This window comes from Neopsephotus bourkii, unplaced genomic scaffold, assembly GCF_033783945.1.
Source record: "Neopsephotus bourkii isolate Nb327-2 ecotype Australia unplaced genomic scaffold, CSIRO-AGI_Nbou_v1 NB_54, whole genome shotgun sequence".
Lineage (NCBI taxonomy): Eukaryota > Metazoa > Chordata > Aves > Psittaciformes > Psittacidae > Neopsephotus > Neopsephotus bourkii.
The window spans coordinates 1,118,146-1,134,031 of record NW_026900571.1 but is presented as its reverse complement, the minus strand read 5'-3'; the positions used below and the strand labels follow the sequence as shown (position 1 = coordinate 1,134,031).

The 15,886-nt window shown below is 40.3% G+C and overlaps 1 protein-coding gene across 1 annotated transcript in view; it reads right to left on the bottom strand.

Annotated features, from left to right (window-relative positions):
- The window catches only part of TEC (tec protein tyrosine kinase), a 32,108-nt gene extending 17,921 nt beyond the window's left edge, over positions 1–14,187 (bottom strand). Inside the window, exon 1 of the mRNA XM_061352778.1 lies at positions 13,918–14,187. Coding sequence (XP_061208762.1) covers positions 13,918–14,055 — 138 coding nt within the window. The 5' untranslated portion in view covers positions 14,056–14,187. The remainder of the gene's footprint in view (positions 1–13,917) is intronic.
- Positions 14,188–15,886: the final 1,699 nt, after the last annotated feature.

The following is a 15,886-nucleotide window of genomic DNA, read 5'->3' as shown; positions in this document are numbered from 1 at the left end:
AGTGCTTCCACTATTTTGCAGCTACTGCCATGTTTAAACAATTTTCCAGAGAACTGGGATGCTGCACAGGCAACACAGGTTCCTGCAGAGGCAGGAAGCAGAAGGTGGGGTGAAACCCATCCCTGGGCCAAACTGGCATCTGCATTGAGGGAACTTCTTTGACCAAGGCTAACAGAAACCCAGATGAAGCAAGGTCAAGAGCACAGAGATTTGGCTCACCTAAATTAATAACTATGCAGATTTTAAAGAAGGCAAGGGGTCCCCATGTTGATCAGCAGGTGCTGCCCAACAAAACAAACACTGCATGGAAACACTGTGTAGATCAGCACTCTAGAAAGGAAGCTTCTTGGAAGAACAGCCAGTAACTGGGGGTAGAGCGTACTGGGCTTTGCTCTAGATGTAAAAGCAACAGGTAATGATAGTGAAGCCTGCACACAAGAAGACCTTTTTAAGGAATTTTCCATTCTGAAGGAATTGATCAAAACCATTTTCCTTTACCTGAAGCCAAAGAGCCTAAAAACAAAAGCCCAGCACAGAAATTTATAACATTCTGTACTACATGGCAAAGTGAAACACCTGAAAGATACAATTCTCAAAGCAAAATTATGATGGACCTACAGAGACCGTATAGGGCCACCCTTTCATTTTTGGGAGAGTCAACTCCCTAATAGAAGAAGTTCCTACTGGAATCCAGAACAAAACAAAATAGGCAGCAGCTCGTGGCTAGACCTTGAACTAACCCACATCCAAAATTGAAACTTGCCAAGCACATAGAACACATCTAGTCCAGACTACAGCTTATGAAAGATGGACACTTTTCACACAGTGTGGAAATAAGTAGTAATTAGTGAATAATTCAAGATACTTCAATGCTTACTTGGCTCTTCTCTCTGAGGATGGAAATTTCAGCCCAAACAGCAGAAGTCTGGCACTACCACAAGCAACTGAAAGCGCAGTCTTACAAACAGAAGCAAAGAACAAATATAGCTGTCACAATTCCACCACCCCAGAAGCACAATAGTTACTATACTACTCATGGAAAACATGGAAGTTTCATCAGCATTTGAAGTACATTTAGCACTCTGTCTTTTATGTATATTGTTATGAAAACAGGCAGAGAAAACAAAGAATTCATGCATGTCGTGGTCAGCATCCGGAAGAGTGTCAGGAACCAAGAGTTCAGATAAAGCTATAACTGTTATTTAACAACAGAAAAAGACAATCCCCCACAAAAAACCAAGCACAAAAATGGGTCTTTTTTTTTTTTTTTAAAGGGGTGGAGGGAGAGTGGCAATAAAAAATTAGGCATTTTAATGGACTGCACTACAAAGCTGTATAATGTTATGCTGAAAAATAATCTGCGCCAAGTAGGCAACCTTGGATTTTTTGATTAAAAATAATAATAAAGTCTTCAGTTTATGTTATGGCATCCACTTACTTAAACACTGACTTCCTAAAGTAAAACACACCTTCAAGCAGATGCCTAAAATTGAGTTACTGAAGTCTGCAACACTTGGTGCAGTAGCAGGGCTTGCTTCTCTCTCCCCCTGCCACTGCATGGCAGGCCTGGCAGCTTCAGGACTGCCCAATGAGCCAAGGCAGAAGAGGATGATACATGCTTTTTATGAAGCACAGAATTCAACCTTCTACATAACTGTGTTGAAGAAACCTCTCCAGATCTTTTTTTTCCCTGCACAACATACACAGAAGAAAAAACACTTGCCACTGCTGTAACTTATCTACCCAGATTTCTGGGTCCAGTGGGGTACTCATATATTACTTGGATCCCATCTGCTGTTCAACTGAGATTGTGGGAAAGACAGATTATATGCATTGGGGTTTTTACCAGAATGACACAAATTCCTTAGAGGAACACACTTTATTACTTTCTCTGAATCTCTTCTCCAAAACTAATGTTCAAGGAGTTTCAAGCCAATTCTGACATCCAGTGAGTGCTCACTGCGAAGGAGGATATATCTGCCAAGAGGACAAAGTCCATCAGGATAAACAACTAACTTTTTTTTTTTTTGGGGGGGGGGGAGAAAGCAAACTTCTGATATACAGCATATCATCCTAGCAATCACATTTCCTAAGTCATCCCTTTATACACTTTCGTGGTTAAAAGTGGCTTAGTTTGCTTCACCATGAGATGCTAAATAAAACCAACTCAAATTTGACCCTCTTTATAACTCAATCCAGCCAATTCACACTGATGTCTGAGAGGATTTTTCTATTATTGCACATTTTACAGATTAAGATGTTAAATACAGATGTACTGCTCCACACATATTTCAGATTTAATCAGAAGCAACAGTTATTAATGTCCAGCAGCCTTCAAACTGCCATGTGTGCAGCTGGGGTTAAGCTCAGCATTTCTCACTACGAAACCATGCAGTGCAGGAGCAAAAGTGACTCAAGAAAAATACTAAAAGGACCACTGTAATTCCTCTCTCCTCCTACTTAGATTATTTTCCTTTATAATAGGACCTCTTGCACACCATCACTGGATTGCAGTTATTCTACAAGCCAAACGGCTTGCTCTGGACCCAGGCATATAGCACATATGAAATGCAAAATCAAGGAAGAGCTCAAACCCTGAAGTAGTTGGGAAAAAGAAGTGAAGGCATGAGCCAGCCATGGTAAATCCACCCATAACCACTCTTTCCAACAAGCGACCTTTGCTACAAAGAGACAAAATTAGTACAATGAGTAACTATGCGATGTTAAGCCATCGGACGCAGAGCAACATTTTTCACAGTTGTTTTTGGAGATGGAAGGTGCCTAATGTAATAGAAAAAGGTTAGATTTACTGCAGAACTGGTAATATAACATCAGCACATTCACTGATGTTTTCTGAACTGAGCACAAGTATTCACAGATGATTTGGAAAAAACTATAGGTCAGTGAACCCAGGGCACCTATTAAACCTGGTCCACCTTTTTCTGAAGATATAATGTCTGTAGAGGGAGGCCTGGAGAAGGAAACATGGTTCAAACAATAAAAGTATAAAAATACTATATGCCAATAAGGACAACAAATAGATAAAAAACATGTGCTTCAAAGTCATGCTAAAGGTTGGGTTTTGTTGTTGTTTTTTTAATGTATCTGCTTGCTGAAAATAACAAATAGTAAAGTCATTCTGAAAATGACTACACAGAAACTACTACACAAAGCTTCTCATAACGCAAAATGCCACCAGTATTTCATACTTCCCTATGCTTCAAAAACTTGATTTAGTGCTTTATGAAACCTTGCTCCTTGTTCACAATGAGGATGGCCGTTCCAGGCAGTAAGTTGTTTTCATCCAATGCAAAAATAATAAGCTATTCCTCTTATTTCACATACAAGGCAGCAATATGAAGAAGTTATAGTACTAGACCTACATTGTCAGATGCAGAACAAATACACAATTACATAATTTCTTTTAAAAAAAATCTTAGAATACAGGAAAACAAGAAATACGCAAGTATTAGATAAGTATACAATCAAACAGCTCATCCTCTCACTACTTGGAATTACTCTTCTACTAAATATAGTTGCCTTATAGCTTAAGAAACCCATATTCTAACTATCAGATAAATTGTTTCTTCAGTGTTTCTCCTCTTTGCTGATGAAAATACTGTTCTGCTTACCCTCAGAAAAGCGTGGGTTGGGGGATTAAACAATACTCTCTTTTTCCATTCAGAAAAACTGCCTCAATAAAAGCATGCAGAAGACAGCCTGGCCATCAAGAAATAGCTAGAGCTTGTCTTTCCATGTTCTTTCTCTTTACTGTCCATGCTGTTTCTTTCTCCTATGCTTATCCCCACATATGAAATCCTGAAGTCATCAGCACGTGACCAATGGAACTTGCATTCTCAAAAGTATAGAAGGTCTCAGAATTACTGATGTCTCCTTTTATGGAGCTGCTCTGCAACTTAAAGCCTCAGAAAAGCCTGGCTAAGCCAATATCCCCCGTAGAGAGCTCTGGTAGAATATGCTCCAGAGCCAAATGTAAAGGTGTTTTTACTTTTGGTTTTGTTTTGCTTTCTAAATAGCATTGCCATTTAGCAATAAGAAGCACTGATACTGCCTCTTGAAACATTTACAGCCAAGCAATTACTAATTATGCAAATATAATTACTGTAGCTAGGCATTAGATGACCACATTTTCCATACCCTTATTTTCCAGTATTGGAAAATGCCCTGCCTCATTTCAATTATGTTTTTCAATTATTATTCTAAGGAAAGCAAGTATCAAGCATTTCTTTCATCTTTCCAAAATGGCTAGAATCAAGTTAAAAAGCAAGGGGTGATCAGTATTCTGATCTGATCCAAGATCTGTCTCTCCTTCTCCCTTGCTTGTATTCAACTCCATCCTGCAAAACAGGAAACCAACGATTTTTTTAGCATGATCTGGCTGCTCCACAAATGTCAACCACCAGCACTGGAGAGACCAAAGAGCATAAAAAGAAACTTTATATAGTACTGCTCATGCAACTTCCTAACCATGACTACATTACATTATCTATAATTTACTTTTTGTCTGCAATTGAGAGGCAGTCAGTCATATGTACACACTTACAGTTAGGATACATTGATGCAAACACATATGGCAGCAAAAGACATGAAGCTGTTGAACAAGTCCAGAGGAGGGCCACAAGGATGATCAGGGGACTGGAGCACCTCCTGTATGAAGACAGGCTGAGAAAGTTGGGGCTGTTCAGCCTGGAGAAGAGAAGGCTGTGTGGAGACCTCATAGCAGCCTTCCGGTATCTGAAGGGGCCTACAAGGATGCTGGAGACGGACTCTTCATTAGGGACTGTAGTGATATGACAAGGGGTAATGGGTTAAAACTTAAACAGGGGAAGTTTAGATTGGATATAAGGAGGAAATTCTTTCCTGTTAGGGTGGTGAGGCACTGGAATAGGTTGTCCAGGGAGGTTGTGAATGCTTCATCCCTGGCAGTGTTCAAGGCTGGGCTGGACAGATCCTTGGGAGACACAGTTTAGTGTGAGGTGTCCCTGCCCATGGCAGGGGGGTTGGAACTTAATGATCTTAAGGTCCTTTCCAACCCTAACTATTCTTACTGCAACATAACCAACTTCATTTATAATTCAAGTTTCTTCATGACTGCTCTTTTCAAGTGAGCATCTATTAAGCTGCCTCCATTCACGTGCACAGCTTTACGTTATTTCTGTAATCTGAACAGCTCTCACTAGCACCTGCTCAAAATTTCCCCAGCTGTGCTTACTGCCATCTAAAAAAAAGTATTTTAAAAAATAATTTTCCTGAAGCTGGGAGGAGGAGCGGAACAGGAACAAACTAACCAGGAAGAATGGACCTTCATGGTCCCCAGTGACAACATCTACTGCTTTTTAGCAGATTTTCTAACCAGACCCTTTCCATGAGAGTTTTCCTCATTGAATCTTCCAGCTACTTCACTGCTGACTAATTTTTGCATCTCTCACAATTTTTCTGGGGCTTTGCTGCAGAACAGGATCTTTCAACCACTTCAATAGCTCAAAATGCTGATGAGCTTTAAGTGCAGTCGTATTTTAGACAATTAATTCCTACTGTTTGAACTACCTAAACCAAAACTGATTTCTTACTGTATCAGCTCTGAGCAGTGGCTACCTACAGACCTAGATCAACCCTCCTCTTCCCAGACCACCATACAGAAGAGCTGTAGTCAACTAATCCACTGTAAAACGTTTCCTGGTTATTGTAATGCCTCATCAATGCTTTGCACCATGCCTCTACTCACTTGTTGGGACATCTTGTGCTTTCAGAAGCAGCTCCTCAGAAAGGCTGGGGTTTTGCTGCAAGCATTCTCTGCCATTGTGGGGGGCTAACAGCTATCACAAAATAACTAAATCAATATAAATATAACACAGCTTATATAATTTTTATATCTTGTATTTACTTCAAGCAAGACTCAGCTTCCTACAGTGCTCTTTCTCATCAGAGATGGTGTCCTGAATTCAGCAGGTTTCTCTCACAGTTCCATTATTCTAGCTGAGCAGAGAGATCTGTATATAGGAATAACAATGCTGGTGTTATATCAACAAAGATGTTGAAGTTTGTTTGACAAACTATAACCTGAAGAGTATCCATTGGTCAGTCATCTACAGATTACCAAGTCACTTGCTAATTCTTTCTTGCATTCTATGCAATCAAATGCAAAGAAGTTAAAAATAACTATTAATAGAGCTAATCTATAGAAGCAATGGCTGTGGCCATTACAGAAGTATTATACAATTTGAAAAGGTCAATATTCATATTCTGAGTTAGCATTTAAATAGAGCTCTTGGAGCTTGAAAACCACTCTTAGTCCATCATGTATTTTTACTCTTTAGTTTCTCAGAAGAGGTACAAAGAGTATTTTCTACCCAGATTAATGTGGCAGGCATCAGTCTAGGTGGAGTAACTTGTAAATATATCATTGTACTTGCTCAGTGATATAACTTACACCAAAAATCACTGTTACAATTACTACATCTTTAATTTCATATATATAAAAATAAACACAAAAGTATCTGTGTTTTAAACAACCCATCTAACCTGACTGCACTTCAAAAATTTATTCATTCTTTTTATGACAGAGCTGGGGGAGAGGGAAAGTGTTTAATTCCATTAAAAATTCTTAATCAGTAAGAGCTGAAAGAAAAAAAAAATGTTTAAAAAAAAAAACAAAAATATCTACCTAAAGCCACCATCTCTCTTACAGACACAGTTGTGATGCTATATCCCCAGTCACTACAGCTAGGGACTTCTGCATGATTCATGTGAAAGAATATAGAATCATAGAATAGTTAGGGTTGGAAAGGACCTTAAGATCATCAAGTTCCAATCCTGCCATGGGTGAGGACACCTCACACTAAGCCATGTCTCCCAAAGGCTCTGTCCAGACTGGCCTTGAACATTGCCAGGGATGGAGCATTCACAACTTCCCTGGGCAACGCATTCCAGTGCCTCACCACCCTTACAGTAAAGAACTTCTTCCTTATATCCAATCTAAACTTCCCCTGCTTAAGTTTTAACCAATTACCCCTTGTCCTGTCACTACAGTCCCTGATGAAGAGTCCCTCTTGAGCATTTTTATAGGCCCTCTTTAGGTAACAGAAGGCCACTATGAGGTCTCCATGCAGCCTTCTCTTCTCCAGGCTGAACAGCCCTAACTTTCTCAGCCGATCTTCATATGGGAGGTGCTCCAGTCCCCAGATCATTCTCGTGACCCTGCTCTGGACTTGTTCCAACAGTTCCATATATCCACTTTGATTTCCTAGAGGAGAAACAGCAGCCAGCTCACTGTCCTCTTCCAGGTCTAGCCAGAATAAAATCATGCAAATGTGCAAGTATTATATTAAAGCCCCAGCATTGTTCCCTATGACCTGGAACAACAAAGGCTCTGCTTATCTACTCATTTCAGAGCTGTTTCTCTTACATTAAAAAACAAGACTAATCAGTGATCGGAAGCATTATAGTACTGAATTGTGCTTTATATAAAGAATTAAATCACCTATGGAATGACTAAGGAAGAAACTAAGTTAAAAATAATAAAGAATAAGCCATATGGATGAACAACAGTAGAATCGATACACATTACTCTTCAGACAAGTAACTAGCATGGCTTTTTGGAACTCTATAATGTTGCTATGCTTCAAAGGAAGCATTTGCACAAGATTAGTGTTGCAATAAAGCTACACAATTTTACCCTGAAACTTGCAGCTTCAGAGCGGGCCCCAGAGCTTTTAAAGTTATTTTTCCGACCTTAAAATATCACCACGGTAATTTCAGTAGCTTCTGTCTCCCCTCTATTCAAATTATAAGAACCAAATACAACTCTTGCAGAAGAACCTTTTTTTTTTTTCTTAGGAAGAGACTTTCAAAATTTGCAACCCCAAGAAAACTCAAGTTTTTATTCTGTTTTTCTCATCTATATCCTGGTTGAGTTTTGTTAGTTCTAACAGTGCTCCTGTTTATGCAAGACAGTTTTTACACAAGTCTGATCCTGATGGCAAATACCACTACTGCCAGTGAAGACAAGAGCACTCTGCACCTCCCAAGATCAGCTCATGGGAAAGTGCCTTCTATTTGACTCCACAAAAGCATACTTCTAAATGAAACTCCTAAACGTTTTCCCTCTGCACCTATTTTTCGCTGTCTTTGTAGAAGCGAATGGCATATTAATAAACAGGCAAGTGCTGTGCCTACCCCCAGTGTCCTCTGTGAGGCCCCTCCAGAGCTAACGGGTATCACAGCACAGACTCTACCCCCCATTTTGTCCTTCCTCTAACACCACAGACCCCCATTCACCCAAGCACACACAGAGGTCACCATAAGGATCAGGATTCAGCCTGTACATTTTGAAAATGCAACATCCAATATAAACTATTGCTGTAAATGATGAACAATACAGTGAACATGAGCAAACAATAAAGATGCTAAAGCTTAAAATGATTTCACATTCATAAGCTGACAGTCAGCCTCATACTTTAGGTCACTTCAAGCTGTTGTGGGCTGGAAAGTTTAAAGTGAGCATGCTGTGCCACACGTGGGAGGCCAGTAACCAAACCACAGACATCAGCAAACTTTCAAACTAAAGAGTGTCACTGCTAAGAAAACTGAGACAAAGAGAAATGTGAAAGGGAACACTCCACAGCTCCAACAGATATGAGGATGCTAAAAGTCCACACATTGATAACAATTCATACAATTATGACCAAATCTGTGCCAGCTTTGTGGGAGCCATGTGCTCAGGAGAAACATCGATGTGGAAATTTTCAAACCAACAAACTAACAGGACATCTCACTTGCACAAACTAGCTCCTTTCAACTACCCCTGTGGCGAGAAGCACTTTAACACCTACGTTTATTATCTTGCCTTCATCTCAACGAATTTCCCTTGCCTAAAATGCCATCCAGAGGAAAAAAACTCTAGTCTGATGACATCTTTAGTTCAGGTGAAATGCTCTGTCAGCATGAGCTGACTGAAACCTGTGTGAAGTACCTGCTATCACAGTTATTCTCTAACACAGCAGTAAGCCTGCTCCAGTCAGTGCCAGACTGCCCTGATACCTCCTCCCAGTTCAGAGATATCTGACTATGCATCGAGAAAGAATTCATGAGAGTAAAAGTTAGAGGCACACAAGGAGAAAGAAGATAAACCAAAAGTACTTGGTGGACCACTCTGATGGTCACAGTAGCTTGAATGCTATTTCTGTGTGGTTTGTCACGTTGGCTAACTCAAGAGGAATAAGAGATACTGAATAAAAGTGCTAAACCACTCTGCAAAAGGAGTGTGTGGGACACCAGGCATACTGTTAGAGCTGTAAAGTGAGCATTCCTTTCCATTACAACTGCTCACCCGACATTTCCAATTTCAGTGATCGTATTTCCAATTTCAGTGATAAAGTGGACTCCCAGATAAACACTAAGGTTTGATTTTCCAAACCAGTCAGCTAAAAGCCCAAATGCACCACATGTTTGGAAACAAACTCCAGAGCATTTTAAGTTGAATATGCAAGATACAAGGCCACTTTTTACAGAAAACGGCCAATTGTAACTTTACGTATGCACGGCCCTAAGTATTTCCATTAATGCCTCCTTGGATTTCAAACTGTGCTCCTTTCAGGATAAAAGTCAGTAATTTGGAAAAAGTCATACTAAAATTTTAGCTAAAAAAAATACAAAAAAAAACCATTCCAAATGAGTTTGATATTTTTAGTGTTGTCACTGCATTAAACATTTGATTTTCAGACAAGTGGATTTACTTCAAAATTGCTTAACTTTGCTTATTAATTCTCTACAGATCAGTATTTTCTGATTTCCTAGAATAAATTAACTCAGAAAAATGAACAGATGCGTACCTGAGTATGCTGAGCTTTCAAACCACACAAAATTGGAAAGGGGCTTCCTAATAAAATATTTCACGCTAGAGTTTCCTCACTAGATCCCTACATGCCTTTGCTATACAACCAGACTACCTGGAGAAGTTACACTGCAATCAATGACTCCAGCTGACACCAGTAAGCATAGTGCAGGAACCCTCAAGAGAAAGGGCCAATTTCGGCAAACAGGCCTACTACCTCCCACTTCCAAGTTGCCATAGTTACTACTGCCCATGTAAATCTGTGTAAAGCTAGCTCAGTAAGCCTACAATACATATTTGAGAACCCTGTACATAGCTTGAGTCTGACTGTAGCATATTCAGTTTTATAGTATATCTCCATATTCAGAAGAGGAAGATATTTTACTTCTTCCCGATTTTTATGCATTCATGATCAGTACTCTCTGCTTGGACAGTGATTCAGTTATGTCTTAATACACGGAATTTTTGTCTTCACTACAAACAATACATTACATTAAGATCTTGTTAGCCACTACTGCAACATCAAGGAAAAAACACAGAACATACTCTTCCCAACAATTAAGCTGATAAACTTAAAAGCTTCATGAAACATATAACATTAACTCAGCCTTTGCCACTGTTACAGTTATTGTTAGTCCAATATTGCACAATAGTGCAATAATGGCATTTCCCTAACATTTACACTTGCTAATTCACAGAATTTATGCCTCAAAAAGCCAAATCCAGAAGCCATCTCACTTCAAACAGGATATTCATCTTTTCTGACAACATTAATAATTCATCTCCAGGCTGCTTAAACCAAGTCAGTTCCTGATGTATCTTTATTTGCAAACTTTTTAATGCCCATCTTCTTAACCGACATTAATACACCTTCTGGATTTTTCTCCCAAACAGCCTAACGCCCAGAAGAAGTTAAGCCATGAAATCCAAGGTTCTATTGACTTCCTACAAAAAAAATAAGTGTCCCATGACATTACTTATAATTGTAGAACTTTGCACAGCTGACCTAAACCAGGACTTTCCTTCCTGGGGTTTCTATGCTTTGAATCCAGTCTTAAAATTGAGCCTCTTCGCCGATTCTGTAGATCACACACTTCCTCCATGACCTACAGTTCAGCAATATTTTCAAGTGCAGAAGCTACACTTCTCATGGCAGCAGTGCAGCTCCAGCTTCAGTGTAGGCACTTTGTACCATGACAGAGTGCCTGAGCTGCTTGGAAGCACATATAAAAGATTTAAATAGGTTATAAGAAAGTTTAAACAAGATTTTACTCTGTTGCTGGCAGTCACGTTTATTAGATAATTGTGTAATGCTCCAGGTAGGTATATGGCACTTTGTCAAGACAGAACATAAGAAAAAAAATAGAGAAAAGCACTTCTATAATGTGCAGTTTCTGGTCAAAGAGCAAGCTATCTCCCACCGCCAGCTGCACAGTGCAGGTTCAATTACATCTCTCAGCAGAATTTACAAGAACAATGTTTTCTATGGTTGGCTGCTTTCTGTTGTTATAAATGTTCCACTTGTGTCACCAGACACACCAAGTACCTAATTCTGTCGCCTTATTTACAATCCAGACTTGCCCACGCTTTAAGAATTGACTAATCTGGTTTATGAGATCTATTTTAACCTTGTTTTTAAAAAGAAGAGGTAGGATTGCTCACGTGACCACAAACCAGGTTCTTCTTGAACCCTCTCTATGGCATTCCCATAGAAGTTAAAATGGAAAAAAAACCCTACAAGCCAACAACGACACTGGGAATTATACACTTGCCTAGAGGAGCAGAACTCAGCCATCCTTGGCAGACTGCTACCACTGCAGTTACATGATTAATGTGAGGGTGTGGGATCCCCTTGTCTTGGGATTTCCATGTTTATCTTACCAATCTAAACTTTGAGTATTGCCAAACCTGAAACAAGATCAGTCCATGCCTATCCTTTCCTCTGTCACATCTTTAAATTCTATCAACACACACAACAGTTATAGTTATTTCAGGAAATAAGCCTCCAACTATCCAGAGGGGCCAGAAACATTTCTAACCCTAATCCTTTTTCTTTTTATATAAATCTACAATAGACAACTGTCTTACTGCAAATAGAAATTTACAACCACCATCACTGGCTTAAAAAAGAACCCATCCAACCAAATAATAACCAAACAACTGATAAAACCTGCAAACTTTTTCCATTTCAGTTGCCCACTGACACAAAGGAATAACTACTTCCGTGTCACAGAGATGTTAGTCACACAGTATTTTTTTTCCCAAATAAAGACCAAGTACTGCTGACAGAAATACCCAGTGTGCCCCTCTAAGCTCAAAGCTCATTACTTTCAGACAATACTGCTAATAAACTAGAATCATATTAGAAGGCTGATTAATGTTTAAAACAAACCAAAGTGGGAGGAACAGTGAACATGAGAAGAGTTTGAGGTGGAGCCAGTCTAACAACCTTCTGCTGTCAGCAGAGCATTCTGTCCTCCTCCACCACCTGGCACCAGCCCCAGTGCTTGTCAGATCCTGCACCAAGCTACACAGCTTGCTATCCCAGCAGAACACTAATCCAGCCAAAATAAATCCAATCTTTCTGCCGATTAGCAAGTTTTTCTCAGAGCAGTAGGAACTCCAAGTATCAGAACCAACGTAAGTGGATGTGGAAGGTCTGCAAGGCTAGGACATAGAAGAGACAGACGTGTCTGTTTCAGCAGCAAACTGGTGGGGTAGCATAGGTGTAATGTGTATTTTCAACCCAACTGTCTGGAGCATTTTATGAATTAAATGTACTATGGGCAGCCCTGCTCCATCTCAGTGCCAATAAAACTGAGTTTTAGCCTCCTCTCAGACAGATAAACCTCCTTGAAGAGTATTTTAGCCAGAGAACATTAGCTGCAGGGGAAAGGGAAAGCTGGAAGCGGTAACTTCTTAAATGCCAACAATTAGACCTGCAAAACCTGTTAGTGACATTTCTATTTGACCTGAACATAAGGTGACACAGAATAAGCATGCCAGACATGTTTCAGATGCCTTCTTAGTGTCATGTGTGTCCCTCCCCCTCCACACCCCCCCTCTCCCAATTTGTTTTCTGGGGGTGAAAAGCATTAAAGGAAGGGGGGAAAAAATAAAAATAAAAAAAATAAAAAAAAAAAAACCAACAAAACTAAAACCACCAAAAACCCACAAAGAACAAATCCCCACCAGAATTCTAAAACAAATCCATATTTTAACTCCACAGCCAGCAAAAATACACAAACACCTATTCTAAGGCAGACTGGAAACTGGCTGAACAGCTGGACTCATAGCCTGACAGTCAGTGGCACATAGTCTAGCTGTAGGCCTGTGACTACCACCCCCATCACTAAAGATCTGACAGGGCATTCTGGGGACAGGTGATTTTGATGAAACTGGGTCTGGAGCTCATTTGAAAAACATGCTGGTCTTAGAATTTGCCCAGTTTACACTACTGACTTCTGGTGTAACTGAACTTACACAGGAAGTGGCAACAGGGACGGGCTGTTTGTGCCGTCAAAGATAAACTGCTTCCAGCTTCATTTCAGTCACTAGGTTGCATGATCCACTCTAATGGATCTCATCTCTAGTGACTTGTTCTGCAACGCACAGCTCCTATTAAATGCTGTCCTCTTTGAATTCAGTTAATTCCTAGATGTGAAAGCAATGGCCTTCACAGTAAACATGGCCACAAGCAACTACAGTTTTATGTTTTTCTTCCATTTTCCCCACTTCGTGATCTTTTATGTCTCTGGAGAGAGAAAGAAATCAGTTTTGATGACCAGCTATAAAAGCTGTTTAATCTTATTTCTGGCATCTGGCCATATACTACTACTCCGATTAAGAACCAGTTGACATTGACTATCAGATAAGTTATATACACATCTGTCAATCTGCATTATAAATAAGAGGGAAGAAACTGCAGTTCATGCTCATTGCAACCCGTGGCCATTGCCCCATTCTGCTCCTGACAGCATAATAAACAGTAGGAAAAAAGCCAATAGCATACAGAACCATAAAGGAACAAAAGTCACTCTACAGTATAAACCTGTGTGTCCTACCTCGGCTCGACCTTCATAGTACGTTAGCATAGACTTTGTAAGTACAAAAAGCCTCTCTTTGTAGTTTAAGGGAGAAGTCCTCTTCTTCTGCTGCGATCTTTTAATCAAAATCTCTTGTAGGATAGTAGTCATATTCATTTCAGCTACTTGTCAACTGTTTCTAGCCATTGAATATCAGTTCCTGTGAAGACAAGAGGAAGACATCATTACAGTATCTTTGGAGCATCACAGAACTGGAGATTTCTGTAGCAAAAAGAGCTTCTGGTTATAAGTGAAGCTACCTGAATGTACAGAAAGCTAGAGCTAACCCTAAGCAGTTGGAAGTTTACAGAAATTAATTATTAGACAAGAAAATTCAGGCTTTGCTCAGCTGAGGGCTGCACTGGCACATTCCCAGGAAGCCAAAAGCTGCACATGACCAGCATGAAATAAGGGACACTGCAGCCTACGTCACAGAAAACAGGGGTGAGAAGTCTGACGTGCTCTAGGCAAACAGCAGTGTACAGCTCCTCACCACCAAGTCCTAACGTGTCTCAAAAGTTCTAACTGCTAAGGTCTGTGCATATACAAATGCCATTTGCAACACAGTTCATTATACAAAATGGAACATAAATCAGTAAAAGTAATTCTGAAAATTCACCCCAAATATATTAATGAAAATCTTCCGACATAGTTGTTTAGAAAATGGCAATTTGAGAACACAAATGTAAAGCTTATTTTTCAGAAAGTGCTAGTATATGCCCTCCACCCTCTATTTAGAAAGGCTTCATGCTGACCTTCAACAAGAAGTAATTTACTTCTGACAGCTCTGATTGCTGAGTAACATCAAGCTGCTTTAAAGTTTTACACCATGATTCATACCTGTAGGACAGACTTAGGAGTACATAAAACAAATGCACCCACAGTTACTTTGTTTGCAAATCTGGCTCCAGCGTCCTGCCAAAGACATTGTCAGGCAATCTCTGTTCTTTGCAATGATGCCAGCTTAAACACAGCTGACCTCCTACTCATATGTTCACTGCCGCTCAGCTACTCTGCCTTATGTGGGTGCGAGCATGCTGGGCTGGAAAGCAGGGCATAGGGAAGGGATCCAACCAGGCATTTCATCATGCAGCACAGATGGCTGCCTGCAGACACTTAACACATGAGGTGGCACAGAGACAGGAACCAAAGATGTGGGAGAAGTGATGTGGAAGCTCTTCCACAAACCTTTTTCCCAATCACCTTCCCCTTTGCTATCTGTCTGGCAGACCTGCCAGCCCCCACCTCAAGCAGTGCTCCAAAGCTGGGACATGTTGCTGGCACAGACCTGTACTGCAGCTCGGGCTAGAGCAGCATGGCTGCAGGCTGAAGCCATAGCCTGAAGAAGGAACAGCATCATCTGCTGAAGCACCAGTGACTACAACGATGATCTCACTTGTGTGTATTTGTGGAGGGGATGGGGGCATAATCTCAGTCAGGGCCCTAGATAATCACTGCAGACCTGGAACAAGTTGCCAAGAAAGGTGGTGGATGCACCCTCCTGAAGACATTCCAGGCCAGGCTGGATATGGTTCTGGGCAACCTATTACACTTGAAGGTATTCCTGCTCATTGCGGGGGGGTTGGACTAGATGACCTTTCAGGGTCCCATCAACTCATCTCTGTACCAGCTGGAAATTTCTCTCCAACCTATTATGAAAAAACAAAACAAAACAAAAACCACCACAACCAAAACAAAAATCCAGACACTTTTTCCATTTCTCCCAGGGATCAATTTAGGCACCTAATTCTACTTAAATTATTTCAAAATTTACTGGGGAAACGTACATACATTTTTTTTCTCTGAGGCAACACAACTTCAGCACGGCCAAAACAACTGCACAACACAGTACTGTGCAGAGAAGGTGGAAAAACTGCAGGCCTCTTTGCAATACTACCTTACAAAAATAAAGTTTAAAGAAAACTACACGTAAGCAAATTCACTTTAG